The 27,702-nt window shown below is 50.0% G+C and overlaps 2 protein-coding genes and 1 long non-coding RNA gene across 13 annotated transcripts in view; 1 reads left to right on the forward strand and 2 right to left on the reverse strand.

The window, feature by feature from the left end:
- LRIG1 (leucine rich repeats and immunoglobulin like domains 1) overlaps positions 1-21,587 on the forward strand; it is a 116,328-nt gene extending 94,741 nt beyond the window's left edge. Inside the window, exons 10-19 of the mRNA XM_058726242.1 lie at positions 1,904-1,975; positions 2,815-2,886; positions 6,930-7,093; positions 14,811-15,131; positions 16,434-16,715; positions 17,263-17,682; positions 18,055-18,180; positions 18,782-18,928; positions 19,517-19,801; positions 19,900-21,587. Of these exons, the coding sequence (XP_058582225.1) occupies positions 1,904-1,975; positions 2,815-2,886; positions 6,930-7,093; positions 14,811-15,131; positions 16,434-16,715; positions 17,263-17,682; positions 18,055-18,180; positions 18,782-18,928; positions 19,517-19,801; positions 19,900-20,159 (2,149 nt within the window). The 3' untranslated portion in view covers positions 20,160-21,587. The remainder of the gene's footprint in view (positions 1-1,903; positions 1,976-2,814; positions 2,887-6,929; positions 7,094-14,810; positions 15,132-16,433; positions 16,716-17,262; positions 17,683-18,054; positions 18,181-18,781; positions 18,929-19,516; positions 19,802-19,899) is intronic.
- On the reverse strand, positions 8,353-12,214 carry LOC131509936 (uncharacterized). Its single transcript, XR_009260797.1, has 3 exons — positions 9,106-12,214; positions 8,599-8,846; positions 8,353-8,524 (listed from the first exon to the last, which is right to left on the reverse strand). It is a non-coding gene; the product is annotated as an uncharacterized LOC131509936 (long non-coding RNA).
- Positions 21,588-22,348: 761 nt separating the features above from the next.
- Positions 22,349-27,702, reverse strand: part of SLC25A26 (solute carrier family 25 member 26) — a 139,450-nt gene continuing 134,096 nt past the window's right edge. For 6 of the 11 annotated variants that reach the window (XM_058726252.1, XM_058726253.1, XM_058726254.1 and 3 more), the window contains 3 exons: positions 26,883-26,956; positions 25,314-25,407; positions 22,552-22,735 (listed from right to left, as the gene is read on the reverse strand). In XM_058726252.1, the coding sequence (XP_058582235.1) occupies positions 22,664-22,735; positions 25,314-25,407; positions 26,883-26,956 (240 nt within the window). In that variant the 3' untranslated portion in view covers positions 22,552-22,663. Of the gene's footprint in view, positions 22,736-25,313; positions 25,408-26,882; positions 26,957-27,702 lie in introns of all 11 variants that reach the window. The other 5 variants (XM_058726245.1, XM_058726251.1, XM_058726247.1 and 2 more) reach the window with 2 other exon arrangements.

A 27,702-nucleotide genomic window follows, 5' to 3' on the forward strand; every position in this document is an offset into this window, starting at 1 on the left:
TTAATACATTTTACTAGGGCCTGGAGCACAGTGACCCGGCCTGGGGGATCTGAGTAAGTGAGAAGTTGGCAGGCTCTTGCAGATACTTGGGTTTGGTGCCGTGTGCTGGTGTTTGCTGGGCTAGTTGTGTGGTTAGGGGAAGAGAGTTAGTGTGGTCGCCGGACTTCTGCGTGTTTGGGCTGTGTGTTTGAGAATCAAAGCTTCAGATGGAGAGAGAATGGAAATACGCAGATTGCCTCCGAGAGAAGGAGCAGTCAGAGGGGTCTTGGACCGTTCCATCTTCCCTGAGGCAGGAGGTGCTGGCTTTGTCCGAAGGCTGCAGGCTCTGAGAGGAGGGGTCTGTTCCTGATCAAGTGGGGGTACCCGGGAGCTCCTGTGGTTGCCCTGCAGGTTCCCCTCAGGCTTTCGGTGCCCTGGAGGGCAGTGGGGCGGGGCGGTGAGCACCTCCTGTGGTTTGTGGCACTGGCCTGGTCTGTCTGCACGTGACCCCATCTTCCTGAAGGCGGCATCCTGGGGTTTGTGTAGGTGGTGCCGGGAGCCCTATGCAGGGGGGGTGCCGCCTGGGCCGCCCTGCCATCTTTGGTTTTCTTCAAGGCTCCTGTTGCTTTCCTGGCCCTTTTCAGGGAGGGGCTGGTACTTGATGTTTTCCCTCAGGGGACCCCATCTTAACACGGGTCTAGGTGGGATCCCAGACGAGACTGCTGCTCTCCAGAGGCTGTCTGCAGTGCCCTCTTACGAAGCCCCCTCCCAGAGCCGGTGAGATGTGGCAGGAGTTGGCTCCCAGCATTCCCCGTTCCTGACTAGCCCTTTAGGTAGTCTGGCTAGACGTCACATTGAAGAGCCCACGTGTCTGTCAGCATGACTTTCAGGGGCTCACAGCTGCCCGCACCTACAGGAGGTAGAGGGAGTGCCCCGGTCGGCTGTTGTCAGAGGAGGGAAAACTGGAACACGGATGCTTTTCGTTCCCAGTGTCCAGGCATTCTGGGTGCCCCCCCCAACCCCTCATCCCCCAAACAGACTCTCCTTTGGCTTATGTAGCCCAGTGGAGGAAGCCTTCATTTCTTCCATGTGCACTGCAGGGGACGAGAATTTGGTTTCTGAGAAAACTCTTAGGAGTTGCCGATGAAGTTGTGATTGCAAGTGCCGGGAAGTAGGAGCCCTTTCTCATGGGTAGGCGGTGCACGAGTCTGGGTATTAGATAACCTCGGAGGTTGACCTTTTAGGACGCGTCTGCGATTTAAAGAACCTTGGGCCCATGGGCATCATTTAAGATCTGGGCTCTTGCTAAGAGGCCACAGCGCCAGGGCATGCCCTACACACCCCGAGTGGCCTTCTCAGAGGCGGGGGTGCGGCTCCCTGTGGCCACGTCCTGGCCATTCGGGTATGTCTCAGTGCAAGTCGCTGGGGAGCCGTCTTGATGGGGGCCGGTTTTCCTGCCCTCTTCTTGCCTGCTCGGGGAACCTTCACCCCCACTTTTCAGAAGAGGGTGGCAGATTTTAGTTCCAGTTTTCATTACGTTCCATGACTCTGCTTCCTCTCATGGGAACAGTGATGAGTCCCCTCCTTCTCACGAGGCCCTTGGGTCCTTGGGCACAGCCCGGGCTGGACGAGGGGATTTCCACAGACATCGCAAGGAGCCTTTTCAGGCGAGATGGTGCATCCTGTCATCACGTTAAATTCTAATAAAGATGAAAGCATTTCATTTCAGAAGGGCAAGGCCTGCATACTTCGGACCCGTAGTCTCCATGTAGGTCAGATTTCCACCTGCCCCTCACTGGACAGACTTATCATATGGCACTGGCCTAACTATGTGTTTTCTTTCTCCCGTTCCTCCCTTGTCTCTTCCCATCCGGTTCTGCGTTTTGTTTTTTCCCTGTCTCTGGATGATGTTTGGAAATGGCAGAACTCTGTTTGGAAACAAGATCAAGTCCGTGGCTAAGAGAGCCTTCTCGGGGCTGGAGGGCCTGGAGCACCTGTGAGTATCTCACCAGACCTTCCCTGACCCACAGGCCTGCCAAATGCGGCTGCCGGGGAAGTCTGCTAGCAATTTAATCACATCTTTGTAAACTGAGAAACAGCCTATTTGGAAACGCCAGCTGCTTCCTTCTCGTTATAAGTCAGCTTCAACTTTGGCCTTTATTTTGCCTATGCCAGGAACAGTTAGAGAACACATGGCCGGTCGGTGAGTTCCTAACTAATGCGGCTGCCGACTGGATGGATACCCTCCCCCGTCCTCTAACCCTGTCTCCCCCTGGCGCTGGCTCCTCCACAGTCCCCGGCCTCCCCTTCACCTCTGTGAGGGCGCGCGTTCCTGGCGCAGGCTCCCGGCCCCACTGAAGCGGCTTCACGGGGCCGAGCACACGCTGGGCTCAGCCGGGAGGTGTTCTGGCCTGGTTGTCTCTGAGAGCCCGGGAGGACGAGGGTGATGCCAGCCCGGACACATTTGTGTGGTCACCATCGAGGGCAGATGCCTCTAGTGCTTGATTCTTAGTCTCTTTGGCCTTGGAATCAAGGTGGACCTGAATTCTCTTGATAAAGCTTTGCTTATTGACTTGCTGAGCCGGCCTCACCGTTAGCTTTGCTGCTGCCCTTCAGGCTGGCTTGGTTCCAAGGTTGTTCCGTGTGCTTGTGCCAGTGTCTGGGAGGTGACAGCCACTTAAGTGGACTTGGGACACGGGGTCTGGGTGGTACGGCCAGCACACTGGGGAAACCGGGACTCTCCCGGAAGCCACCTGAGCCTCTTGGCTCAAACAGGTGGCTGACCTGAAGGGCGCCCAGAGTGTGTGTCTGTACGTGAAGAGTGTTCTTTTGCAGGAACCTCGGAGAGAATGCAGTCAGATCTGTCCAGTCTGATGCCTTTGTGAAGATGAAGAATCTCAAAGAGCTGTAAGTACCCGGGGTTCCAGGGTCCTGGTTAATATGACTAGAGAATTTGGAGTCAGAAACGCCTTGATTCCATGATGTGTCAATATATGTAACAGATGGGGCTGTTAGCATTTGTGTGTAAGCTGTCTTTTAGAAAAGCAATGCCCCCTGGGGGCTTATTCTGGATCAGGGTCAGCACACCTTTTCTTTTTTTTTTTTTTTAACGTTTATTTATTTTTGAGACAGAGAGAGACAGAGCATGAACGGGGGAGGGTCAGAGAGAAGGAGACACAGAATCTGAAACAGGCCCCAGGCTCCGAGCTGTCGGCACAGAGCCCGACGCGGGGCTTGAACTCATAGACCGCGAGATCATGACCCAAGCCGAAGTCGGCCGCTCAACCGACTGAGCCACCCAGGCGCCCCTCAGCACACCTTTTCTTAAAGGGTCGGGCACGACCTATTTCTTAAATAGGTGGGCACGGCTGTGTGCCAGTCAGTTCTTATTTATTAAAAAACAGGCTGGCAGGGCAGGCTGTAGCTTACTGACTGCTGCTCTAGGTGATGTGACATGAACTTTCTTCTAGAAAATGGGCGATCATCCCTGAAATGATGTCAGGGCAAGTTTTCATCATTTAGGTCTGCCTAAAAATGGAGGACCTATACTGAGAGTGGCTTCTTTGCCGGGTTTGGTGGCCTGTGAGTGAGGCAGAGATATCTGGGGGGTGGTCACAGGTCACTGTGGACTAGTGATGTGGCTCCCAGCCCACATCTGTTCCGAGGCCCCCACAGCGGTTCATAGGTGGTGGTGCCGCCACCATAGATGTTCACCATGGGCCCCCGGGTCACGGGGTTGGAAGAGCTCGCCTGTGCCCTAGTCTCTGGCAGAGGAGCTCGTCAGGGTGTGCAGGTAGCAACACCCAAGCTTCCTTTCTTCTTCCCGTGCATTAATCTGATACTGCTGCCGCAAAGTCTAGCTGTAATGCTAGTCCCTGAAAGATGTGGCTTTTGGTTCTCAGAAGTGCTGACGGAGGGTAGACGACAGAGGATGGCCATCTGTGCATCCTGAACTCATCCTCATTCCTGAGGCCACTCTTGGTGGCCTTTGGGAGAAGTGGGAGAGTAGGGAGGCACAGTCCCCATACTTTAAAAGCAAAGCAGGCCCCTGGTGATATTCCTCTGGGTGAGGAGAGAGGAGGTCTTTTAGGCACCTGCCTCATGGCATTTACTTAGCTGTGAGATTCAGGCCTGTTGAGTAGAACTGCTTTCTCCAAAGGGTCACGGTCTTAGAATGGTTAAGTGTTCACTGTGCGTTTCTTTCAACTTCTCTGTGTTTGCAACTTTTCAAATATAATGTTGGAAGTAATCTCATTAGATGGGAAGAGGGTATAAGAGAAAGAGGAAAGGACAGGGAGAGAAGACTGCTTCTCCTTAACAATTGAGGTTTTCTGAGATACTTTCTTAGTTGGGAAGGACTGGACCCTTCTAGGCAACTGGGACCCTCCACCACACCCCACCCCCAAAATCTGCTTCGGCGTGGTTCTAGAGGCTCAGCCTTGGCCCCTGCCTGGGTTTCCCGTTGCTCGCTGCACGTACCCAGCCGTGGCTGGCCCTAGGCCCAGTCCTCTGCTGGGAGAAACGGTTAATTCCACTTGGTCATTTTCTTCCTCCGTCTGATCAAGGCAGGTTGTACCGTGCACTTAGTCATGCTCTGGGTAAATTTCCACAAGCAATGATTAGAAACACACTTTGAGTTGGAATCATGAAAATGCACCGTAAGCCAGCAGAGTGATGGGACGGCCGGAGGCGGGAGTTGTGGAGAGCCGCACCCCTGAGCAGCTGACCAGCAGGAAGAGTAGTGGAAATCTGCAAAGCCCCAGGGTTGCTGCCAATTCCTGGTCCAGCCTTTCAACCTCACCTTTGTCCTTAAAGCCATGTGTGCATGTGGAGGGAGGTCAGGGGGTCAGTGTCCTCACTGTCTTGTTGGTCCTGACTCTTCAGGAAAGCTATCTCTACACCCTTAGTACCTCTTTCTGAGGTCTGGTCTCCTCTGTGTCAGGTGGGCCTCGTTGTGGGAGAGGTAGGACATCTTCAAGCCAGCCAGGCCTACACTCGTGGTGTAAGGAGTAACCCTTCCCACACACATCTGTGACCAAGGATCACTGTCAACTTGGCCTTCCTTAGTTTGCTCCTGTGACCGTCCTCCACACAAGTGCCTGAAGCCTCACAGCGATAGCCCAGCGTCTTCCTCTAGAGTCTACTCAGGCTTTCCTGCTGCCGACCCAGAAAGGGGCAGTCGCGCCCAACACTGGCTTGATGGGGAGCTCGTGACAGCGCTTCTGACAGAATTCCTGTCCCTCTGTCACTGAAGCTCAGTGTGTGGTACCTGGCGGCAGCCGGTCCACCCGCCACCACAGCCGACCCGGAGTAGCCCCCCAGGTACTGGGCCGGAACCGGCCACTTCTCAGGCTCAGCTGGCGGAGCCCTCATGCTACCTGGGTAAATCCACAGTACGACAGCCCTCCGGGAGATAGCTCTAAGCATGCAGCTACCTGCCTGTCAAATAAAAATACAAAAATTAAAAAATTAAGGGTAGAAGCCAAATGCTGACCTTTAAAGGTCTGATGTGGGCAGACATCCCAGTTAGCATGGCTTTGAGATCAATTATTTCAGTCTTTGAAAAAGCACTTTCCAAAAGTAATTTTAATACGATGGCTAATCTGGTAACCATGAGAAACAGGAAGGAAGAGCAGATTTCTGAGGGAAATGGTGGGTGGTGGAGGCTATTGCTAGGATCCTGGCCCATGCGATGCTTGTGGAATTTTTTTTTTTAACGTATTTTTTTTGAGAGAGAGAGAGACAGAGTGTGAGTAGGGGAGGGGCAGAGAGAGAGGGAGACACAGAATCAGAAGCAGGCTCCAGGCTCTGAGCTGTCAGCACAGAGCCCGACGCGGGGCTTGAACTCACGGACCGTGAGATCATGACCTGAACCGAAGTCAAACACTTAACCAGCTGAGCCACCCGGGTGCCCCTTGTGGAATATCTAAGTACACTTCAGCACCCCTTCTGTCACCATGTACTTTGTACCTTGTACCAGAGGCAGTTCATGACAGGGGAGCCCGCGTGCCTTCACCCTTGCCATGCGCTGACCTCTGTTAGCTCACAGCCTTGAGGTCTCTTCCAGGAACAGGGCAGCTAGACTCTTCGGTTGACTTATCTTCGAGTGACTCCTCAGGAAGGAATGTCCGCCGAGATGGTGATTCCGATTTCTGTTTAAAAAGCTGATCCTCAGTTGCTGAGAAATGAAAAAGAAAATATTCTCTGTTTTGGTTGGAGCCTCACAAAACCAGTGTTGCATTCTCATGCTCCCTGGGCAGTGGCAATTAACTAACAAGCACTATTTAGGGAGCGGAGCCGAATTCTGCCGGCCTCCTGAGCGGTGCCGTAGAGATCCACAAACAAGAGGGGGCCACGTTGGCAGGGTTTACGTCTGGACGTAAGAAAACATGGAGCTTGGCCAAATGAAAACTAACAGCAATATAGAAAAACAGCCCTCCTCAGGATCTGAGAGTCGAGAGCTAAGTTGCAGATGAATCTGGAAGCTGTATGTAGCTTATCAGGAGGGTGGGAAAAAGCAGAGAGGGCACAGTGCTCCTCAGCTCTGTCGGGTGGACAGAGTCTGGAGGAGGTCAGATGGTGCCCCCAGGGTCACACAGGAGCAGTGTGTGCCTGTCTTGGGACGCGTGTGAACTGCGGGCTGTTGGTATGCCGTGGGGTTGTTGAGGCTGGCGGTGTCCACATCACCCGGGAGCTTGTCAGAAGTGCCGCATCTTGGGTTCCACCCCCAGCCTTCTGAGCCAGAGCATCGTTTTATCAAAATCTCCAGGTAGATTATATGTGCTGCTCTGGGTCACTGAAGAGGAACGGAGAAAAATCTCTTCCCTTCCCAGATGGCTGGTGTTGAGGACAGAAGCCGATCAGCGGTGACTGGGGGAGGAGTCTGTGTGCAGAGGGAATATCCCTTTCTGGAGGTCACACCTCACGTGTCCCTTTTGTTTCCCTTTCAGACACATCAGCAGTGATAGCTTCCTGTGCGACTGCCAGCTGAAGTGGCTGCCCCCGTGGTTACTGGGCAGGATGCTGCAGCCCTTCGTGACAGCCACCTGTGCCCACCCGGAATCCCTGAAGGGCCAGAGCATTTTCTCTGTGCCGCCAGAGAGTTTCGTGTGTGGTAAGGCCATCCCTGTGATTTTCTTTCCTGAAGGGCAGGGAGGCCAGGAGGAAGTCCTCATTATGGGAGTGATTTTTGTGATCAGAGTCAACCCCAATCCGTGGTTCCCAATCAGCTGCTGTATGCAAGTTCTTTCCCGCTGAAACCACACGTGGTACTTACTGTGGAGTCGCCTCATTATGTGGTTCCTGGAGTGCATGCATTTAATGAGAAGGGAGCAGGACTTGGTTCGGTTACAAATCAGAAGAACCGGTTACTGGACGAAAGTTGTGTCATCTCAAGACGGCTCTGGTGCCTGGGTTTAGCTGTGAATTTACTCCGTGTCTGAGGCTGGGGTTTTAATGTGTGTTTTTTTCCAGCCCCAAGAATGGAAGGTTAAATACAGGAAGAACAAGTCTCAGGAGAACAGTTAGTGTCGTAAAAATAATTCCTTGTTGTTGACTTGCACTCTCGCTGTTTCTCCAAACCACTGAAATCTGCACTTGTAGCTATGAGCTCTCTTCTCCTTCTGACTGTTGGAGCGTGGGTCTTGCCATCTTTTGGACCGGGGGTGGTCACGATCCGGGTTTGGTTGCAAACGGTACAGAAGATGCTGAATGACTGGAGGCTGTGCACACGCTGTGTCCCATACGCCACACTCACGTGGAAATGCACAGCCTCGTGGTCAGTAAGATGTGGTCAGAGAATGAGACGGATCTTGGAGGGTTTCCGGTCTCTGCTTTAAGCAGGAGTGAGGGTGGGCTTCCCGGGCGTGACCGGAACTCCTGTGAGTGCCTCCTGCCTTCTGTCCTCCCCGGTCTGCCCCTGTGCCCTGGGTGTGGCTGATGATCCTAACCAGGAGCTCCCAGAGCAGTGCGGGCAACCCTGTGGTCCACTTCTCCAGCCTCCTCCTCGGGCACAGCAAGAGCCAGTGTGCCTGCTGACGTCAGGATACAAGTGCCCCCTTCCATCATCCACCCACCACCACCTCTGCCAGCAGGCTCGCCCTCCTTTGTGCCGATCCGGTCCAGCGAGAAGCCTTAAAAGCATCCGGTGTTTTCTTAGTGGTCAGTCTTCTGGGAATGTCTGTGCACAATGTCGGGCTCTGCACGCCTCGTGTTCCAAGTAGCACATGATGACTGTGCCGTCCATTGTTCATCACGTACCTGGGCCCTGACCATTAATTTGTTAACTAGCTGCCCTGAAGTGGGGCTTCCTGCACCTTCCTCCCTTTTCCTGTCACAGGGCATAATCTTGCCCTTTGGATGAGCAGATGTGACCTGCTGTGCCCAGCCTCCAGCCGGTGGCCCTGGCACATCCCGTGGCAGTTCACACTCGTTAGCCCATCTCCACATGGCAGCACAGGATGCCAAACCCGTTGTCACATAAGAATGGGCATCAGGAAAACACTTGGCAGGAGATCGAAGTTTTAAGCTGTGTGGGAGTCTCCACCTCCTTTTTTTTTTTTTTAACATTTTTAATTTATTTTTGGGACAGAGAGAGACAGAGCATGAACGGGGGTCCACCTCCTTTTTTATAAAAGGAAAATAGAACCGGTCGCACCCACCAGCATCGCTAGAATCAAAAAGTCAGGCAACAACAAGTGTCGGTGAGGAGGGTGGAGTCTGAACCCTCCTACAGTGCTGGTGGGAGTGCACCGTGGTGCAGCCCCTTTGGAAAAGTTGGAAAATTTCTCAGACAATTAAACATAGTTAAGCCGTGACCCACTCCCAGCTATATGCTGGGGAGAAACAAAAATAGATCTACATAAAACCTGGCCACAATTGGGGCGCCTGGGTGGCGCAGTCGGTTAAGCGTCCGACTTCAGCCAGGTCACGATCTCGCGGTCCGTGAGTTCGAGCCCCGCGTCAGGCTCTGGGCTGATGGCTCAGAGCCTGGAGCCTGTTTCCGATTCTGTGTCTCCCTCTCTCTCTGCCCCTCCCCCGTTCATGCTATGTCTCTCTCTGTCCCAAAAATAAATAAAAACAAAAAAACAAAAAAACAAAAAAAACGTTGAAAAAAAAAAAAAAAACCTGGCCACAAATGCTCGTGGCAGCATTACTCGTAACAGCCAAAGAGTGGAAATAACCCAAATGCTCACCACTCCAGGAGTGGATAAATAAAACGTGGTAGAGCCAGGCACTGGGATATCATCAGGCCATAAACACCAATTGTTCACACAACAGATGAACCTTGAAACATTTGAAGTGAAAGAAGCCCGTCACACAGGACCATACACTGTATGATTCCATCCATATGACATGTCCAGAATGAATGAATGTAATGTCCAGAATAGGATCCCATCTAAGGGCCACTCCAGGGGTGGTAGGAGGGTGAGTGACTACTGGTGGCTTAGAGTGGAGGGAGAAAGGATGATAGCTGAAAGGTAGGGAGTTTCTTTTTAGGGAGATTAAATTACTTTCAGGGACTGTGATGATGGTTGTATCATTTACTTACTGTAACATGCACCTGTTTCAGGTGTACCAGTCAGTAGTGTTTAGAGTATTGGGAAGCTGTGTGACCCTCACTACCACCTAATTTTAGAACATTTTCATCATCCGTAAAACAAACTCCATGTTCACAGCAGTCACTGCACTGTCCCGTCCCTGAGGACCTTCATATAAATGGAATCCTATAATGTCTTTTGTGACTCGGTTTTTTTTAACCTAGCGGAATGTGTTACTAGGTATTCATTATTTTTTTAATGCAATATGACATTGTATGGATATACACGTATTTAGCTGTTCATTAGGTGATGGACATTTCGGTTGTTTGGATTTCTTGGTAATTCTAAATAATTCTGTGAACGTTCATATATAAGTGTTTGTGAATTCTCTTGCGTGGTTCTTAGGAATGTCATTGTGGGTCATACAGGAACTGTTCAACTTTTTGAACACTTGCCAGACTGTCTTCATCAGTAGCCGCACCACTGCCTATTCCCAGTAACAGTGAATGAATGCATCCTGCATCTGTATTGAAATCATTTAATTCTAGTAGTTTTTCACTGAATTGCTTAGGATTTTTATATTTGATCGTTATGTTATTTGCAAAAAGACACTTGTACTTCGTCCTTTCCAGTCTTGATAGCTTCTTTGTTTTTTCTTTTTTTCTTGCCTAATTGCCCTGGGTAGAGCCTCCAGTGTTGGCTAGAAGTGGTGAGGGCAGACTTCCTTGTCTTTCCTGATTTGGGCAAAAGCATTCAGTCCTTCACTGTTGGATATGGTATTAGTTGTAAGTTTTCCGTAGATGACCTTTACCTGGTTGAGGAATTCCCCTTCTATTTCTAACTTGTTGTGTATTTCTTTTATGATAGGGTGTTGAATTTTGTCAAATGCTTTTTTCTGCATCTTTTGAAGGATAATGTGCCCCCCACCACCTTCATTGATACGGTACATTGATTTTTGGGTGTTAAACCAACCTTGCATTCCTGGGATAAATCCAACTTGGTCGTGGTGTATAATCCTTTTTATATGTTGTGGGATTTGCTTTGCCAGTATATTGGTAGAAGATTTTTGCATCTGTTCTCGGGTGTATAGTTGGGTTTCTGATTTTGTTGTCTGGGAATATTTGACTCATACAGTGGAGTGAGATGTTCACTCATCTATTTTTTGCAAGAATTTCTGAAGGATTAGTGATAATTATTCTTTAAATTTGGGGAAAAATTTGTCAGTGTAGCCATTTGGTCTGGCTTTTTGTTTGTGGGAAGTTTTTAAATTGTTAAAAAAAATTTTTTTTTAATGTTTATTTTTGAGAGAGAGAGAAAGAGAGACAGAGTGCAAACAGGGGAGGGCAGAGAGAGAGAGACACAGAATCCGAAGCAGGCTCCAGGCTCTGAGCTGTCAGCATAGAGCCCGATGCAGGACTTGAAATCACAAACCATGAGATAATGACCTGAGCCGAAGTCGGATGCTTAACCAACTGAGCCAGCCAGGCACACCAAAATTATCCTATTTCTTTACTTCTTAATGTCTATTCAGATTTTGTTTCTTCTTGAGTCAGTGTTGAAATTTTTCTTTTTTAGAATTTGTGCATCTATCAGCTTATCTGATTTGTTGCCATACAAATTATTCATAGTATTCCCGTTTGCTGCTGTGAGGTTAGTTGGTAAGTTTTGTTCCTAATTTTAGTATGTGGTGTCTTCTCCCCACCTCCCCATTCTGCTAGTCTACAGATTTTTCAATTTCATTAGTATTTTCAAAGAACTAACTTTTCATTGATTTTTCCCCCCTTTTTTCTCTTATTTCTGCTCTATAATTATTTCTTCTGCTTGGTTTGGGGATAGCTTATTTTTCCGATTTCTTAATGAGGAAGGTGTGGTTATTAATTTGAGGTCTTCCTTAATGTAGATAGCTCTCCATCTCTCCTATAAGCACGTTTTAGCTGCAACATTTAAGTTTTTGTATCTATGTTTTCATTTTCACTCATTTCAAAGTATTTTCTAATTTCCTTTATGAGTTCTTCTTTGACTTACAGAAGTTGTTTAATTTCCACAAATTAGACTCCCAGTGTTGCTTTTGATAGTGATTTCTGGCTTCATTCCACTGTCATTGAAGACACTGGGTAGGATTTCTCTTTTTTCATGTACTGAAATTTGTTTTTCAGCATAACATATGGTCTCTGTTCGAGGATATTCCATGTGTGCTTGAAATTAATGTTTATTCTGCTCTTGTGGGGGTGGAAAATTCTATAGATGTCTGCTAGGTCTATTTGGCTTATAGTGTTATTCAAGTCTTGTACTTTTTTGTTGATCATCTGCCTAGTGGTTCTAACCATCATTGAACACGGGGTATTGAATTCTACAAACTTATTGTTGCACTGTCCATTTCTTCAGTTTTGTTAGTTTTTGCTTCATGTTTTGTGGAGCTCTGTTAGGTTCATATATGTTTATAATGTTTATGTCTTCCTGATGGATTGTTTTACATTCTAAAAAGTTACTTTGTCTCTAGTAACCATTTCTGTCTTTTTTTTTCTTAACATTTATTTATTTTTGAGACAGAGAGAGCGCATGAACAGGGGAGGGTCAGAGAAAGAGGGAGACACAGAATCTGAAACAGGCTCCAGGCTCTGAGCTGTCAGCACAGAGCCCGACGTGGGGCTCAAACCCACGGACCGCAAGATCATGACCTGAGCCGAAGTCGGCCGCTTAACAGACTAAGCCACCCAGGCACCCCACCATTTCTGCCTTAAAGTCTGTTTTTTCTGACATCAGTGTGGACACTATAGCTCTCTTGATATATGTGACTTTGAATCTAAAGTGTGTCTCTTAGAGATAGTGAATGGCTCGGTCATGGGTTTTTATCCATTTTGGTAATCCCTGCCTTTTTTGATTTTTTTTTTTTAATGGTTCCTGTGGGGATTATAATTAACACCTTAAAACAATCTAGTTCAGATTAATAACTTTAGTAGTATGCAAAATTTTGCTCCTACTAAGCTCCATTTGTGGAACTCCTCCTTTGTGTTACTGTTTTCATATAAATTACATCGTTATGCATTATAAGCCTGATCAACACTTTTTGATTATTGCTCTTTGTAGTTGCCTTCTAAATCAGGAAGAGAAGAATGTTACAAAAATACACTTAGACCGTCCTTGCATACTGACCTGTGTGTTTACTTTTAATGGTGTGTTTTATTTCTTTGTGTGGATTTCAGTTACTGTTGTGTCTTTTCATTTCAGCCTGAAGGATTCCCTTTAGTATTTCTTGTAGGACAGGTCTGGTAGCAGTGATTTCCAGTGGGTGATTTGTCTGTAAATCTGAGAGTGATTTAATTTCTCCCTCACTTGAGAAGGTTAGTTTTGCTGGATATAGAATTCTTAGTTGACAGTCTGTTTCAGGACTTTGAATATGCCTTCCTACTGCCTTCCATGGTTTCTGATGAGAAATCAGCTGTCATGTCATTGAGGATTCCTTCTGTGTGATAGGTTGCAGCTCTTGTGTTTCTTTCAAGATTCATTTGTCTTTGACTTCTGAAAGTGTGACTGAAGCTTCCAGGTGAGGGCTTTGAGTTTATTTGGGTTCTTTGAGCTTCTTGGATGTGTAGATGCCTATTTATCGAGTTTGGGAAGTCTGGGGCTATTATTTCTAGAAATGCCTTGTTTTTGTTTCTCCTTCTTAGATTCCCATTATTTTTACGTTGTTACACTTGACGCTGTCCCACTGGTCTCTGTGAATGTCCATTATCCTTCATTTTTTTTTTTTGTTTGTTTGTTTCTTAGATTGGATGGTCTCAATTTCACCAATTCTGCCTGCTCACGGGCTACTGAGCCCCTCGAGTGAATTTTTCATTTCAGTTATACTTTTAACCTCCAAAATTTACATTTTGTTTACTTCTATTTCTAGTTATTTATTGGTGTTCTTTGGTGGGAAAGTATTCACATACTGTCCTTTAACTTTTTTCGACATGATTTCCTTTCGTTCTTTGAACATATTTATAAAGCCACTTTAAGGTCTTTAAAAGTCCAAGATCTGCGCTTCCTTCAGTTTCCACTGACTGCTTTTTTCCTGTTTATCTAGTTTGATAGTTTTTTGTTGGAAACAGAGTCTTTAAAATAATGTGGCAACTCTGGGCATCAGATTCCCTCTCTGTCTTCCCCTTGGTTTGTTGTTGTTCTCTGTGTTACTACAATTTCTGGACAAATACTTTAAAGTCTGTTGGATGCCGCCAGTAACCAGTAGCCCTGGTTAGCTACTACCTGGACAGACAGTCCTTAGATCACTTCAGAAAGTCTCCCATCCTTTGTCCAGCATCCATGTTGTGTGCCGGGGGGTGTGCCACCACTTCCTGTTTGTGCTGATCCCTAATCACAGGTAAGAAATTAGGATCCTCTCAGGCCTTTCTTGGGCAAGCATACGGTGCTGCACATGCATGTGGCCTTCTACATCCTCAGGAACACGGTAGACCTTTTCAAAGCCCACCATCAACATTTCACGCGCTGCTTTTCCTTTTTAGTTTTGCGGCCAGTGTCTTGTTGGCTCCAACTCAAAGTGCTTCGTCGGTGCCTGCTGACTATTTTCATCAAATGGAAGCCCAGGGGGAGGGCTTCCCTGCTCAGAAAACTACATCAGATCCGATCATGCCAGCCCAGAGGATGGGGCTTTTGGGCGGGGGGTGGCGGGGGCTCCAAACCTACTTTGCCCCTCTCAGTGGTTGCTACGCTGTTGGGTTTTAAGGCTAGGGGAGAGAGGGATGGGACTTAAGTTAGAATGCCACAAAGCTCACTTTTCTTCCTGAGATTCAGACATGTTCTTGAGTCCGTCCTTCATGGGCTGTTACAGCCTTTGGTTATTTTCCAGAATTCTGAAACTGTTGATTACAACCATTTTTGCTAGTGTTCTCCCTACATTAAAGAAGTGCAGTTTTGGAAGAGCTCTTCTCACATTCTGGAAGTGCTTTCTCCCCCATTCCTTTGGAGTAAAGTTTATGGTAAGGTCTGTGCAGTCATGGCGGGTGGTTCCTGTCTGTTAGTGTGTTTTGTGTTAAGGTAAGCAAGTGAAGCCAAGTGTAGTATTCTCGTGGAAACTCCTAAAATCGATGCTTTTGGTACATGAGTAATAGCAGACGCATTGTAATCAAGGAATGTGGTCACAGAGGTGATCCCTGCTCATGGGTTTAGAACTGGATAAAGCCAGATATCCATGGATTTTCCTGGCCTTTACAGTGTGGGAGGCTGTGCAGTGACACTGAAAGATGAGGTCCCCGTGTGTCCTGAGAGCCTTAAATTTGGTTCTTCTCTCCCCAGATGACCTACCAAAGCCACAGATCATCACCCAGCCAGAGCCCACCATGGCCGTGGTCGGCAAGGACATCCGCTTCACGTGCTCGGCAGCCAGCAGCAGCAGCTCCCCGATGACCTTCGCCTGGAAGAAGGACAACGAGGTCCTGGCCAATGCCGACATGGAGAACTTTGCCCACGTGCGCGCGCAGGATGGGGTGGTGATGGAGTACACCACCATCCTGCACCTGCGCCGTGTCACTTTCGGGGACGAGGGCCGCTATCAGTGTGTCATCACCAACCACTTCGGCTCCACCTACTCGCACAAGGCCAGACTCGTTGTGAATGGTGAGGAAGTGCTCTGTGCCCCGGTGTAAGAGTCCTGCACATCCACACAGGAAGGATGCAGATGGGAGACCCCTAAGCTTCACTGGGATATTACTGTCCAGTCGGCCCCAGAGCATGTTTTATAGATTGAAGTTATTCTCAGTGAATTGTCTGTTTTGGTTTTGGTGACTTTTTTATCCGGTTGCTAAGTGACACGAAGGGCGCCGTCCTTACATTTTTATACATTTGTTCTCTACCACCCATGATGTTTGGTGTCCAGGTTCCAAGCGTATGCCGATTGTGGGGAAGCTCCTGCCCTCTGAGTAGATGGCCACGGAGCCTGTGGACTGCCAGCCCGATAGGATGGCCCTGGGGTGTTTGATGAGGAGTTTTTACTCTGTAACCAGCTTTAGAGCCTATCAAGCTGGCTTTTTTCAGGGCTTATTCCAGGGCTATTGTTGCAGTGAGTTTAGGGCAGAAGAAGAGACGTTAATAGCTAGAGTAGTTAGGCACCGCCCCCCCAAAGTAACCTGGTAAGCTTTTCCTGATTATTAAGCCTCCAGTTAAAAAGTGCTGGAACCACTGTCTTTAAGCCCTCACAGACCACAGGAAAACACATTCTTTACCCACTGTGGCCTGTTGTCTTGGCTTATTCTGAAGGAGTCTTCTTTATCAAAAACTCAGTGAACTGTTAGACTTTTCTACCAAAGTAACCTTGATGGGAACGGCAGCGATGCCTGGCGTGTGGCTGGATGTTTCCCCGTGTCAGGGAAGTCTTGGCCGAAATAAGCTGGTGTATACTTGAGCTCGCGTGGGTGCAGTACTGTGGCCCCAACACCAAGTCTCCACCACAGGTGTCTTTGGGAGGGACATGCCGTCCTGTCGCTCTGCCCAGGGTGAGGGCATGTCACTATCCTTGCCGTAATCGTGTCTTGCTGGAGCAGATCATTTGTATTTCCCAGGCTCTGTTCTGGTGCTTAATTAAGGCAGTCATGTGTCAGACCCTAGTATTTACCGAGTGTCCCCGCGTCGACAGCCATGTGAGAAACAAAAGGCAAAACGCTTCATGAAGTCTTCATTTGAGGGGATGACAGCCAGGCTCAGGTGAACAAGGGCGGCCCAAGGGAAGGGAGAGGCGGGCAGTTTGGGGAAGCCTGCTGCTCAAAGATGGTGCGAGTGGTTCGAAGCAGACATTGGCACGAAGGGTGCCCAGGGGACATGCAAACACAGAGCAGGAGGTCTTCTTGGCAGAGGGTCGTCCTGGCCTTTGCATCCGGCTTTCCCATGACGCGAGCCTGACCGTACATCATATGTATTTTGCAGTGTTGCCATCATTCACCAAAATACCCCACGACATCGCCATCCGGACGGGCACGATGGCCCGCCTTGAGTGTGCCGCCACCGGCCACCCCAACCCCCAGATCGCTTGGCAGAAGGACGGAGGCACCGATTTCCCCGCTGCTCGCGAACGACGCATGCACGTCATGCCCGATGACGATGTGTTTTTCATCACGGACGTGAAAATAGATGACATGGGGGTTTACAGCTGCACGGCCCAGAACTCAGCCGGCACCGTTTCAGCCAATGCCACTCTGACAGTCTTAGGTCCGACCGCTCGTACGCTAAGTACATAAGTGCACGAGGGTGTGGGTGTGGAAGAGGGGCCTCAAGTGCCAGACACCTAGAGGCCAGGTTCTCCGAGGATGGAGCCTACGGTGTGGAGCGGAGTGTGGTGTGCTGGTTCTGTTGGTTTCAAATTTTGAGTTGCTTTCTAATATTCTCTTCAAGTGGTTTTGTTTTTTTTCTGTTTTTTTGTTTAAGATCCACAGTGAATTAGAGTAGAGGGCTTTGGTATGGAACATTCTAGAACTGTCCTTACGCTGGCTGGGTGTGGCCTGCTTTAGAAGCAGAAGTGTGGCACAGGGCAGGTGGGGGACAGTAGGGGCTCCTGTGGCTCAAGGTTACTTCCCCTCCTTGTGGGAGCCACCCCCCACAATGGGAAAGATTTAGTTACTCTGGTAGGTCTTCTGAAAAGCTTGCCAGTCTGATAACGATCTCATAGGGCATTTCATTGACATGCTGGACTGTTCTTTGCCCAGAAGACAAGGCAGGCCCGTAGAATAACCGGAAGGCTTCCTCTAACTTCCTGCAGAAACCCCGTCCTTGGTGGTGCCTCTGGAAGACCGTGTGGTATCCATGGGAGAAACGGTGGCTCTCCAGTGCAAGGCGACCGGGAGCCCTGCACCCCGCATCACCTGGTTCAAGGGGAACCGCCCTCTGAGCCTCACCGAACGCCACCACTTCACCCCCGGCAACCAGCTGCTGGTGGTTCAGAACGTGGTGGTGGAGGACGCGGGCCAGTACACCTGCGAGATGTCCAATGCCCTGGGCACAGAGCGCGCCCACAGCCAGCTGAGCATCTTGCCCACTCCCGGCTGCAGGAAGGATGGGACCACCGTGGGCATCTTCACCATCGCTGTGGTGTGCAGTATTGTCCTGACGTCCCTGGTCTGGGTGTGCATCATCTACCAGACCAGGAAGAAGAGTGAGGAATACAGTGTCACCAACACAGGTTAGCCACTGCTGACTGAGTTTATTTTCAGGGCAGGAGAAAAGCAGGGATCCCTGTGGAGGAGGCCGGGTCCAGAGGCGCCCCATTACATGGTGGCCATGTGGTGGCTTGTTGCTGCAGTGACCTGATGGTGTTGTGGTTCTCTTGGCATCATTGCTCTCTCTGGTGGCCTCAGGCCTCCGATTGCCACACTGTTTTTACACCCAGGTGGAAAGGAAGGCTAAGCTGGGCCCTGCAGACAGTCTCTCTGCACAGCCTGGGCGGATGCTGGTGGCTGTGCTGTGTCTGGGCTTGATACTGAACAAGCATTTCATTCCTTATCACCACGAAGGATTGGGACACCTAGTATCTGACTGTCCTGTCTCCTCGCAGATGAAACCATTGTGCCACCAGATGTTCCAAGCTACCTGTCTTCTCAGGGGACTCTTTCTGACCGACAGGAAACTGTGATCAGGACTGAGGGTGGCCATCAGGCCAATGGGCACATTGAGAGCAACGGTAAGGACTCCAAGCCTGATGTGATCTTGTCCTCAGGAGCTGGAGGTGGCCTCTGGCCCCTTCCCGGGGCAGGTGTGTGGCCTTAGGTTGAGCACAGCTGACCTAGAAGGCAGACTCCAGCCTTCTGTTAAATCTTTGTTGGCTCTTCCCTGTTCAAGTTTTGCAGGGTTTTAAAAGTCCAGACCGCAGGAGGTTGCTTTAGAAGGGGCTCAGGATCTCCTAGTCAGGATAGGGTAGGATTGAAAGAAGAGGTCCAACAGGACATTATAGGGCCTGAAACCAACCCATAGGGGAAGGGCCCAGGCCTGCACTGTAGTCCGGTCCCTGCTACTAGAATGCTCTGCCAGGCGAGCCTCCTCCACAGGGGAGACTGTTGGGGACAAGTTTATTCTTAGAATTGCTCACCACCATGGCTCTGCACACTGGAAGGCCTGACTGCTGGGAAGCCTGTTACAAAATGTTTCTTGCTGGTCTGCCCAGGCACCTACCTCTGTCAACAACATTTTAAGAAGGACTATTCTGGTAGCCTTGCCCATTGTTCTCCTAAAGCTTACTGTGAAAAGGTAAGTCCGGCATTTCTAACTGTGGGAATCTACTACAGGTGTGTGTCCAAGAGACACAAGCCTCTTTTCAGAGGTGGACACTCATGGCATGACGTGCAGGCAGCCCAAGCCCTGTGCTGGTTATAACAAGGAGCCCTGGGCCGTGACTGAGAAAGCCCAGCGGAGACCTGGCCCACAGAAGATGGGTAAGAGATGCTTTTATCCGGAATAGTCTTTGGTTCTTAAAATTTGGGTTGACTTGTTCATTAAATGAAAGGGAAAGAGGAATTAATGGTCTTAGAATTTGGTATTCAGTGTGTAAACAGGAAGCTGTGGTCTGGCTCTCATAATTCTAGAGTAGGAGGTGTCTTACATCAATCTGTGGTATGGTGATCCTGGGCTTGAAGTTTCCAGATTTATGAGCAATTTAAGTAAAGGGCATGGCCCAAATTGAAGAACCTTTTCACCAGGGTATTTCTGATCAAGGTGCCTCCTGCCCCTACGTGGTATGTCATTCCATGGGGTTTCTTTCTCTGAGCAGAACAGTAGGGCCACTCGCTCTGATACAGAAATTAATCTGAAATGTTGAAACGTGGAGGACCCCACTCTTCGTTAATGGCTTCCTGTTTGCCCAGTCCTTTTTCTGTGACCATAATTGGGAGAGAGGGGACTTCCACAGCGTTGGTCTAAGCAGGGCTGCAGCCTCACAGCAGGGGACTTCAGCTCCCTCTCCTGTGTGGGGACGCACACTTCTGTGGCCATGGCTCTAACCCGGCTCTGGCTTGGCCCTGCAGAGCACAGCGGCCCGGTTGTGTGCGGTGACTACACCACTGACCCGGACAGCAGTTGCAAGGAACAGGCATCCCGTCCTCAGCCTGTGCCCAGAGACCATACACAGGCAGGTACGCTAAGCGGCCCGGAGCCCAGTCAGAGTGACCGAGAACATTCTCCGCACCATCTGACCGGTGGGACTGTTGACGGGTCCCGCGCCGACTGCAGGGCGTCCCTCTACCCCAGTAACCATGACAGAATGCCAGCCTCCTTGAAGAAAAAGCCCACAGCACCTCTGGATGGAAAAGGTAGATGTTCAGTGTCTTCCAGGGAGTTCCCGGCAGGTGGGTGGGGGCAGGGCAGCAGCCAGACTGGAGGCTCTGACGCGTCCTCTCCTTTCTCACAGGGGCCTCTTCTTGGACTTTAGCAAGGTTGTGTGAGTCAGACTCCGTGGACCTCCAGCCTCCCTTGACATTAACTCCAGGCAGTCCTGAGCTCACAGAAGCCTCCTCGGGCTGTCACGACATCCCCGGCGAAGGCCAGCACTTGCTTCTTTACAATGGACACCTCCCCAAAGCATGTGACTCCAGTCCCGAGTACCCACCACTGACAGGACAGCCACCCGGGAAACGGGGCGTGCCCCTGCTCTTTGCACCGAAAATCTAGGCTTTGTCTACCTCAGCTCTTGTGTCCGTCTCTACAGGAAAGAGGTAGGAGAGGCTGTGAGGAAGCTTGGGTTCAAGCGTCACTGATGTGTACATAGGTTTTAAACTTCCATGTGGAGTATCCGTAGTTTAAAGGACTTGCAGCCACAGCACAGAACTGCCAGAGGCTGTTGTGTACAAAACAGAAAAGTATTTGATACCATTGTACATAAGAGTTTTCAGAGATTTCATATATATTATATATCTTTTGCAGAGGCTATTTTAATCTTTAGTGCATGGTTAACAAAGAAATCATACAATTTTGACAATATTATTTTTCCTATCAGGTTGCTGTTTAATTTGGGGAGGGGGGATGGTTCTGGTGCCTTAATGCATGGATGGAATTTCTAGAAGCTAAAAACCACATTTGCTCCCAGGAGTTTCTGGTGGGTGGGAAGGATGGAAAGTCCTTGGATTTGTATTGCACTTCACAGGACAGACCCCCTAGCCTGCTTTCCCGCCACAGCCGTCATCTGCGTGGGAATGAACTTCCTGTCAGAATTGCTCCTGTGTGGAGGCTGTTGGAGCTCACCACCACCCCCCCCCCCCCCCGCAGAGTCCCGAGACGCCTGCGTCACGTACCTTTGCCATATGTGCTTTTTTCTTGTAAGTTCCTCGCCAAGCAGAAGGGGGGTGAACCCACCACAAGCGTTTGTTCCAAACAACTGAGCACTGCCTTTCTTCCTTCCGTGAGAAAAGCAGATGTGGTGGTTGTATCACTCGATTGTCATTTGAGGCTTTTTAATAAGATGCTGCTGGTGTTGGTACCTGTGGATTTTTTCAATAGTGCTGTTTTAGTTCTGCCAATATCCTTAATACTGTGTTGACTGCGGGGGAGGAAAAGGATCGAGTCCTTACTTTCAGGGCTAGCTTCTCTCTACTGAGGATCCGGGGCATGTCTGTCCACACCCTTCCCTCCCATAGCCGACCCGGGCTGGGACTGTACGAGGTTAGGCCCCGCACCTGGGTATACTTGCACTTTTGAGACCCGAAGCTAACCATCTTGTGAGTGCCAATGTGTAGTTCAGGAAAACTGACATTGAAACAAGGTCCTTAAGATCTCGGAAAGCAAGTTCCTTTAGCGAAAAAGCTGAAGGGAGAGATTGACAAAAGGGTTGTTAAATTTCACTGTCTGATGTCATCACTGTTGCAAAAGGTAAGCACATTTAGAATTGTGTTCTCAACCGTCAACTGATTCATGTTACTTCCACAAAATATGTGAATTTGCTGCTTCTGAGAGGCAATGTGAAAGAGGAAGTATTACTTTTATGTACAAAGTTATTTATTTATAGAAATTTTGGTACAGTGTACATTGAAAAACATGTAAAATATTGAAGTGTCTAACAAACGGTGTTGCAGTGTCTTTAATAAAGGTTCATTTATGAATGTTCATTGGGTGGCTGGGGTCATTTGTCTAGTGACATTGTAAGCAGTATGTTCCATTCCAGAAACTCACAAACCAAATGCACTTATTCTGCCTTTAATTATCTTTTTTTTCCCCAGAAAGGGGGAAATTTTTTTATGCGAAGCAAAATCCTATACGTTAGCCCCAGGGAGGATACACCACCACTAGATTCCTGAGATTTCTCTCTGAATTTTTCTAACACCTGGAGCTTATTAGTCAAGCTCTGAAATGGTGACCTCCCCTTCTAACTGCAGACAATAAACCTTCCCGATTAGGAAGGAAGAAACCCTGCTCTGTTCCCCAGCCAGCCCAGGCCCCTGGGGGGGGGGGGGGGGGGGGGGGGGGGGCTCAGCACCCTCCTCGGATGCACCGGGCCCACCTCGTCCCTGGAGCTGCAACTACCGGCTTGCTTTCACACACACCACGCCGGCCGGTGGATCCTTCTCTGTAAAATAATATAACTGTGTGTTTTCGGGGGAAATCTGAGGGTAATTAAGAGCAGCAGCCCAGTTGCCTAATAGAATGCCGGCTATGCACCTGCAGTTCATGCTTTTTAAACAAAGCCCTAAGCTCTCACAATAGAGAGAAACCCACCCACGTGCACTTCTCCTGAGTCTCCTTCCTGTTCCCGGTCTAGCCATCCTTTCGGAAGGAGAACCCTCTCTGCCTTCCGCTGCGTCCACTGGCAGGTGGCAGGAAATGCAAGATCAGATACAGATCAAATGACGGCTCTGAGCAGCCTGGACTCGGCATCACCAAACTTATTTATTAACGGGTTCTGAGAAAATGGTCGCAAGTACCGCTGTGGACACGGTCCTCTTGGCGCTCTGGCAGACAGGTGGCAGTTGGCGTTCCAGCCAGCCTGGAGCAGGCAAGACATCCTCAAGGTCCTATCCTCACACACAGGGGCATGGTGCAGGCGGTTCAGATGGGCAAGCAGCTGCTCGCCGGAAGGGAGCCCGTGCGCACAGCAGCCCCCTTTCTGGACAGAGGTGCATGTGGGGCCGTCCTGGATTCAGGGGCTCCCTCTGCCAAGTTCCAATAACAAGCTGCGGGTTTGGTCATAAGCACCAAGAAAGATGAAGCCTCCCAGACTGATGGCTGCCGTTCGAGGGAAGACACCTGCAAATAATCTAGGGAAGGGAAAAAGCAGGAAAGATTTTTTTTTTTAAATTGGTGTGTGTTAGGTTAAATTCCAACACCCACAGCTTGCTCAACTCAACACACCATGATCATTAAACCCCACACAGCACTTAAAACGTGTGCTTTTTCCTTTCAGAATGGCACTAAATTACATTCCCAAGTAGACTTGTTGAAGTCTGGGCCCAGCTGTTTGCTGGCTAACGTGGCTCAGTACCAAACAGCTTATTTGGGAGCCTCGCAATTAGGTCCAGTAATTAGCCAAGAAACAAGAACTCTGTCCCCACAGCAGTCCTGCGGAAAACTTCCAGACTGGCTCTTTGAGAGATGGAGGAACAGACTTTTGTAAAGGAGTCAAAGGCCTGACTCCTCGGGTGGGCACGGCCAGCCACAGCGATGGAAGGCAGTCTCGGGTGTTGGAGATCTTCCCCACGACTCTGCCCGCCCCCCTCCCAGTGACTCAGATGCATTTGGTCCTTAGAGGCCCACGGATGTGACACCAGAACAGGGAGGCCAATCTCCATGGAGGCCCTATTTGTCTTTTCCTCTGAGGAAGGACAAGAAAGGTGAACGGGCTAGGCAGAGTGCACGTCCCCCAGGTTCTGTCCCCACGCACAAGAGGCCAGTCGGTGGCACGACTTTGGAACAAAGAAAGGCCAAGTCAAAGAATGTTACTGGGGGTGCAAACTGGAGTTCACTCTTTAAGAGCCATCCTGTAGCTGTGCCCAGGTAACTGTTCAGAGTTGTGCATCTTGGCATTGCTGGTACCAGAGAAACTGCAGACCCCCGCTGGTTACACAAATTCTGGTGCCATGTCCACACGGGGGGGGACACTACGCAGCCGGTAAAAATGAGGTAGGCCCCGGGATCCACGACCGAAAATCCAACAGGTTCTGACAAAAGTCCCAAAGCTGTGTGTGTCATCTGATTCTGCGGCAGGGATGGGCCCTAAACTCTCTCCGGAGGGCAGGAGTAGAGGAGACAACCCCTATCTTTCTCGAATGACAGTCTTCTTACCAAAAGCATTTACTTTTGTAAGCAGAAAAAATCAGAACTAGTGGACTTCTAGTGAGAAGACTTTGGCTCAGGCCCAGGTCAGGGCCCAAACATACAGGTCAGGCTATGTGAAAAGGACATAACCTTTTAAACAGGAAAAAATGTCCGCAATGGTGGACAATGGTGACTGGCCAAGACGGTGGACAGGAGACAAAGCCCCCACCGCCTGGTTTCTGCACACCTGCTGGGAGAGGTCAGCTGGCCTGCCCTCTGAATGGCATGCTTAGCACTTCTGAGGAAAATGGGACTGAGCATTAGGGGGCCCTTACTTTTGTTAGCTGAGTAAGGATTTAAATCATGAAGTAAAATCCCACAGATGAAATGAGAACCTCTTCTCTAGAAGTAACCATGAAAACCATACAAGGAAAAAAGTTGTCTGCCTCAGCATGATGCAGATCGTTCTTGCAGAAGGTGGTAGGTGAAGACAAAACTCCTCCATTACCACACGGAGGCCACTGGGACCTTGTGGCCCCAAACAGGGATTACTCCTGGCGCCCCGCCTACAAAGTGAAGGGTGCCGGGAGGGAGGTCAGCAGAAGCTGAGATATGAGACCACTTAGGCCACGATATCCTCCCTCACGATCTGACTTCTGAAACCCGTGTCTTGGTGCAGCTTTTGCTGCTAATGAACTCAGCTGCTTCTGGCAAGAGGCAGATGGAAGCAGTTTATGGTCTCACCAGATGACAATTGAATCCATTAACATAATTATAGCCTTAAAGCCAAGTAATTTGTACAGTGAGCGCCCCAACCAGACGAGGAGGCAGAGACTTGAGTGGAGTGCGGCTGTGTTCTGGGGACCACAGATCAAACGAGGTAACAAACGTACTGGGCAGAGCACGGGGCTCGGAGGGGGTGCACACGGGGCAGCAGCGGTTAAGACATCGAGGGCACAGTCAGGAAACACAAAAAGCCGGCTGCTTAACAGGACGAGTACGAATGAACGATGTGGCACAAACGGGCGTCCCGTCTACTTTCCGGCTGTTGGACTGAATGAGCATGTGGTGTTTTTATTTTGGAGAAACCAGTTTGCCCTAGAGCCTATATTCCAAGTCTGTGCCAGAACACAGCCTTCCCCTGTGTGAACCGACACAGAGATCAAAAAGCACCCCCACTTCACCCTGAGAGGCCAGCAGGGCCTCACGGCCGCCAGGGAAGCTACCTGCCAGGATCCAGAACACTCAGGAACGCAGCAGGTGTGTTCAGAGGCAGCAGGATGGGCCCGCAGGGCTGTGTCGGAGCCGGACAGAAGAGGCAGGCAGAGACCCTGTCGGGGCTGAGGACGCCCAGGGCCGCTGGGAGGGCAGCCGCCCACGTGGGCAGGGATTTGCTTTGTTTGCTTTCAGCCAAAATCTTTTGTCTAATTATTCGTTGCCTTTTATCGTCTTACTAGGAAGCTAATAAAACTATCACTTCTTAAATGACGAGCGTGGCTGCTTGAAACGGGCTGCCAAGGACCACAGTGTGTATGCTAATGAGAGCCCAAGGCTTAAGAAGTAAGCAAAATTCCCAATTACCTGTCCAGGGCCCCGGAAAGGAAGGCTCGCGACACCCATCCTCTGCCGGAATTCTGGCGCTGCCGGGTCACATGACAGCAAGTAGACACCAGCACTGGGACAGGGAGGGATTCGTTTCAGTCATCTGCTCAAGGGAGCTCCTGCCTCTCAGGCTCCCGGTGGCCAGGGTTTTGCCGACCACACCACACCCACATGTCACCACTTTCTCAAGAAAGGCGGACGCACCTGCAGCTCGATACCAACTCCACAGAGCAGAGGTGTGACCAGCGGTTGCCACAGAATCCAGTGTGAGCCACACGGGAAACAAAGCAGGGCAGTGAAATCGAGCACTGTGACTTTAGATTCAACAGAGCCATTGCGAGCACCATCTCTGTGTGGCCCACAACTACCTGGAACCCTGAGAATCTTTCACCCGCTAACTGAAAGGCTGCTCCAGAGCTTTCTCCTCCCACGCCACTTGGGTGCCCGCGTGAGATGTGTGTCGGGACCGGCGTGTCTGCGCCGCGAGCAATCGCGTTCTCCCCTCCTCACGCCACGTTAGCTGTAAACGGCCAGCCTGTGGCGCACAAGCCACCGCTCTGCCATGCCCTTGGTCGCACTCAAGCGTTCCTTTCTGGTAAACCCAGTCCTCCTCTCAGAACCCGGAAGTCTGTCAGGCAACCAGCATCGGTCCCTCAGGGCCGCCACATACAAAAAACCACCCAACAGGACCTACTTTTGCAACTAACGGTTGCAAATTTTGAAGAGAATGGGGCCGTTCTGCAAAAACCTTACCTGGGGCCTGACCTATGTGCCCCACGTTCCCCAACTATCAACTAGCCGAAAGAAAAGCCTGTCAAGTCAAATGCACACAACACGGCGATCCCATCGAGTCACCCACACGGCACTACGATGAGGAGGTGGCGCTGCCACAGATGGGCTGTCCCCACCGGCCACACCCTGTCAACAGGCTCACTCCTGGCCCTGCAAGAAGCGGCCGCAAGCTGTGCTCTCTCAGGAAAACCCCTCGTAGGTCATTCCAAAGAGAACATGGTAATTTCACAGACTGTACGGATCCCAACGTTTAGACATGTTTACAGACTGCAAAAGCAAGGTGAAAGCAAGCTTTGCAAGGGAAGCATCTTAGGACGTGATGCTTGCAGGGTGAGGCGCTGAGGGGAAAAGAGAGAGGGTTGCAAGTGACGAGCCACACACTGGGGCACTGAAAGTAATTTGTGACTGACGGCAGCTAAAAGTAGCCCCAACCCCAACTGCTTTCTTCTAAATGTTACGCTGGCTCACGTGCATTCCTGCATCACCTAACTGAGCCCAGAACCGAGAGGGGGCCGAGCCTGCCGAGGCGCTCCAGTATCAAGATCGCCAAGGCCGGCAATCACTTGCTAGATGCCACATCGACTCAAGAGCGCACTGTCATCTCACTCAGGCACCATCAAACGGGTTTTGTGCAATGTGAACAGAGACCCAACCAGGACGGGCAGAAGGACGCAAAGCGGTTCCTGCTCAGGCTAAAAGGAGGAAGAGCTGGGAAGAGACGCAGGAAGGCAGTCGAACATTCCATCTTGCACTTACCCCGCCAGCCCCTGTGTCCGCCAGACCCCGTGCAGGGCAGAGAGCACATTCCCACTAGCGGTGCTGGAACCAACCTGCACGACAGGACAACAGACAGGCCATTATCGTATGAAATCCCCCAAATGATGTCCTCAGATGCCTGGCCCCCAACCAGTGTCTTCTAGGACAGTTTGAAGTAGACTGGGGAGCTTCTTTGCAATCAGGACCCCAGGACCTCACCAGACCAGAAGCCCCTCCATTCAAGCCCACAGGTAGGCACTGACTGACTGGAAGCTGCATTTCTAGGTTGGAGCCAGGCCTCATCTAGATAACTCACCAACAACTGTTTGACAGGAAAAAGACAGAAAGCAACAGTAACTGATCTGAGAAGAGAGGGGAGTATCAGTATAAGTGGCCCAATTATGAACTTATCGGAGCAGCTAATGACCACATTTAACGAAGAGTACTAGCAAGTTCAATTTAAAACAGGACCGATACTCAGGTTTGGCCTTGTCAACCTCCATATTAGATTTCCGCCCTTATGGCTGCACTTTGCCCTAAGGGTATGTGTGCCTCTTTCTTTTCTATTGTTTGGCCCCAGATAGGTTATGTGCATGGCATTCCATGAACCTCTGTCCAGACTCTTTCTAACAATGTTTCTTTTCAATGAAAACTTTTCAAACAATTCTGACAACTGTCCTGATTCAGACGGTTAAGGCCAAGCATCATCTGAGTTCAGAGCCTCTAGCTTACCTGCGGCATTGGCGTGAAGCCAGTCAACTCTGGGAGCCTCAGGTCTGTCGCCCGTAAAAACAGAGGTCACTGGAAAGCAGTATTACCA

This window comes from Neofelis nebulosa, chromosome 4 (genome assembly GCF_028018385.1).
Source record: "Neofelis nebulosa isolate mNeoNeb1 chromosome 4, mNeoNeb1.pri, whole genome shotgun sequence".
Taxonomy (NCBI): Eukaryota; Metazoa; Chordata; class Mammalia; order Carnivora; family Felidae; genus Neofelis; species Neofelis nebulosa.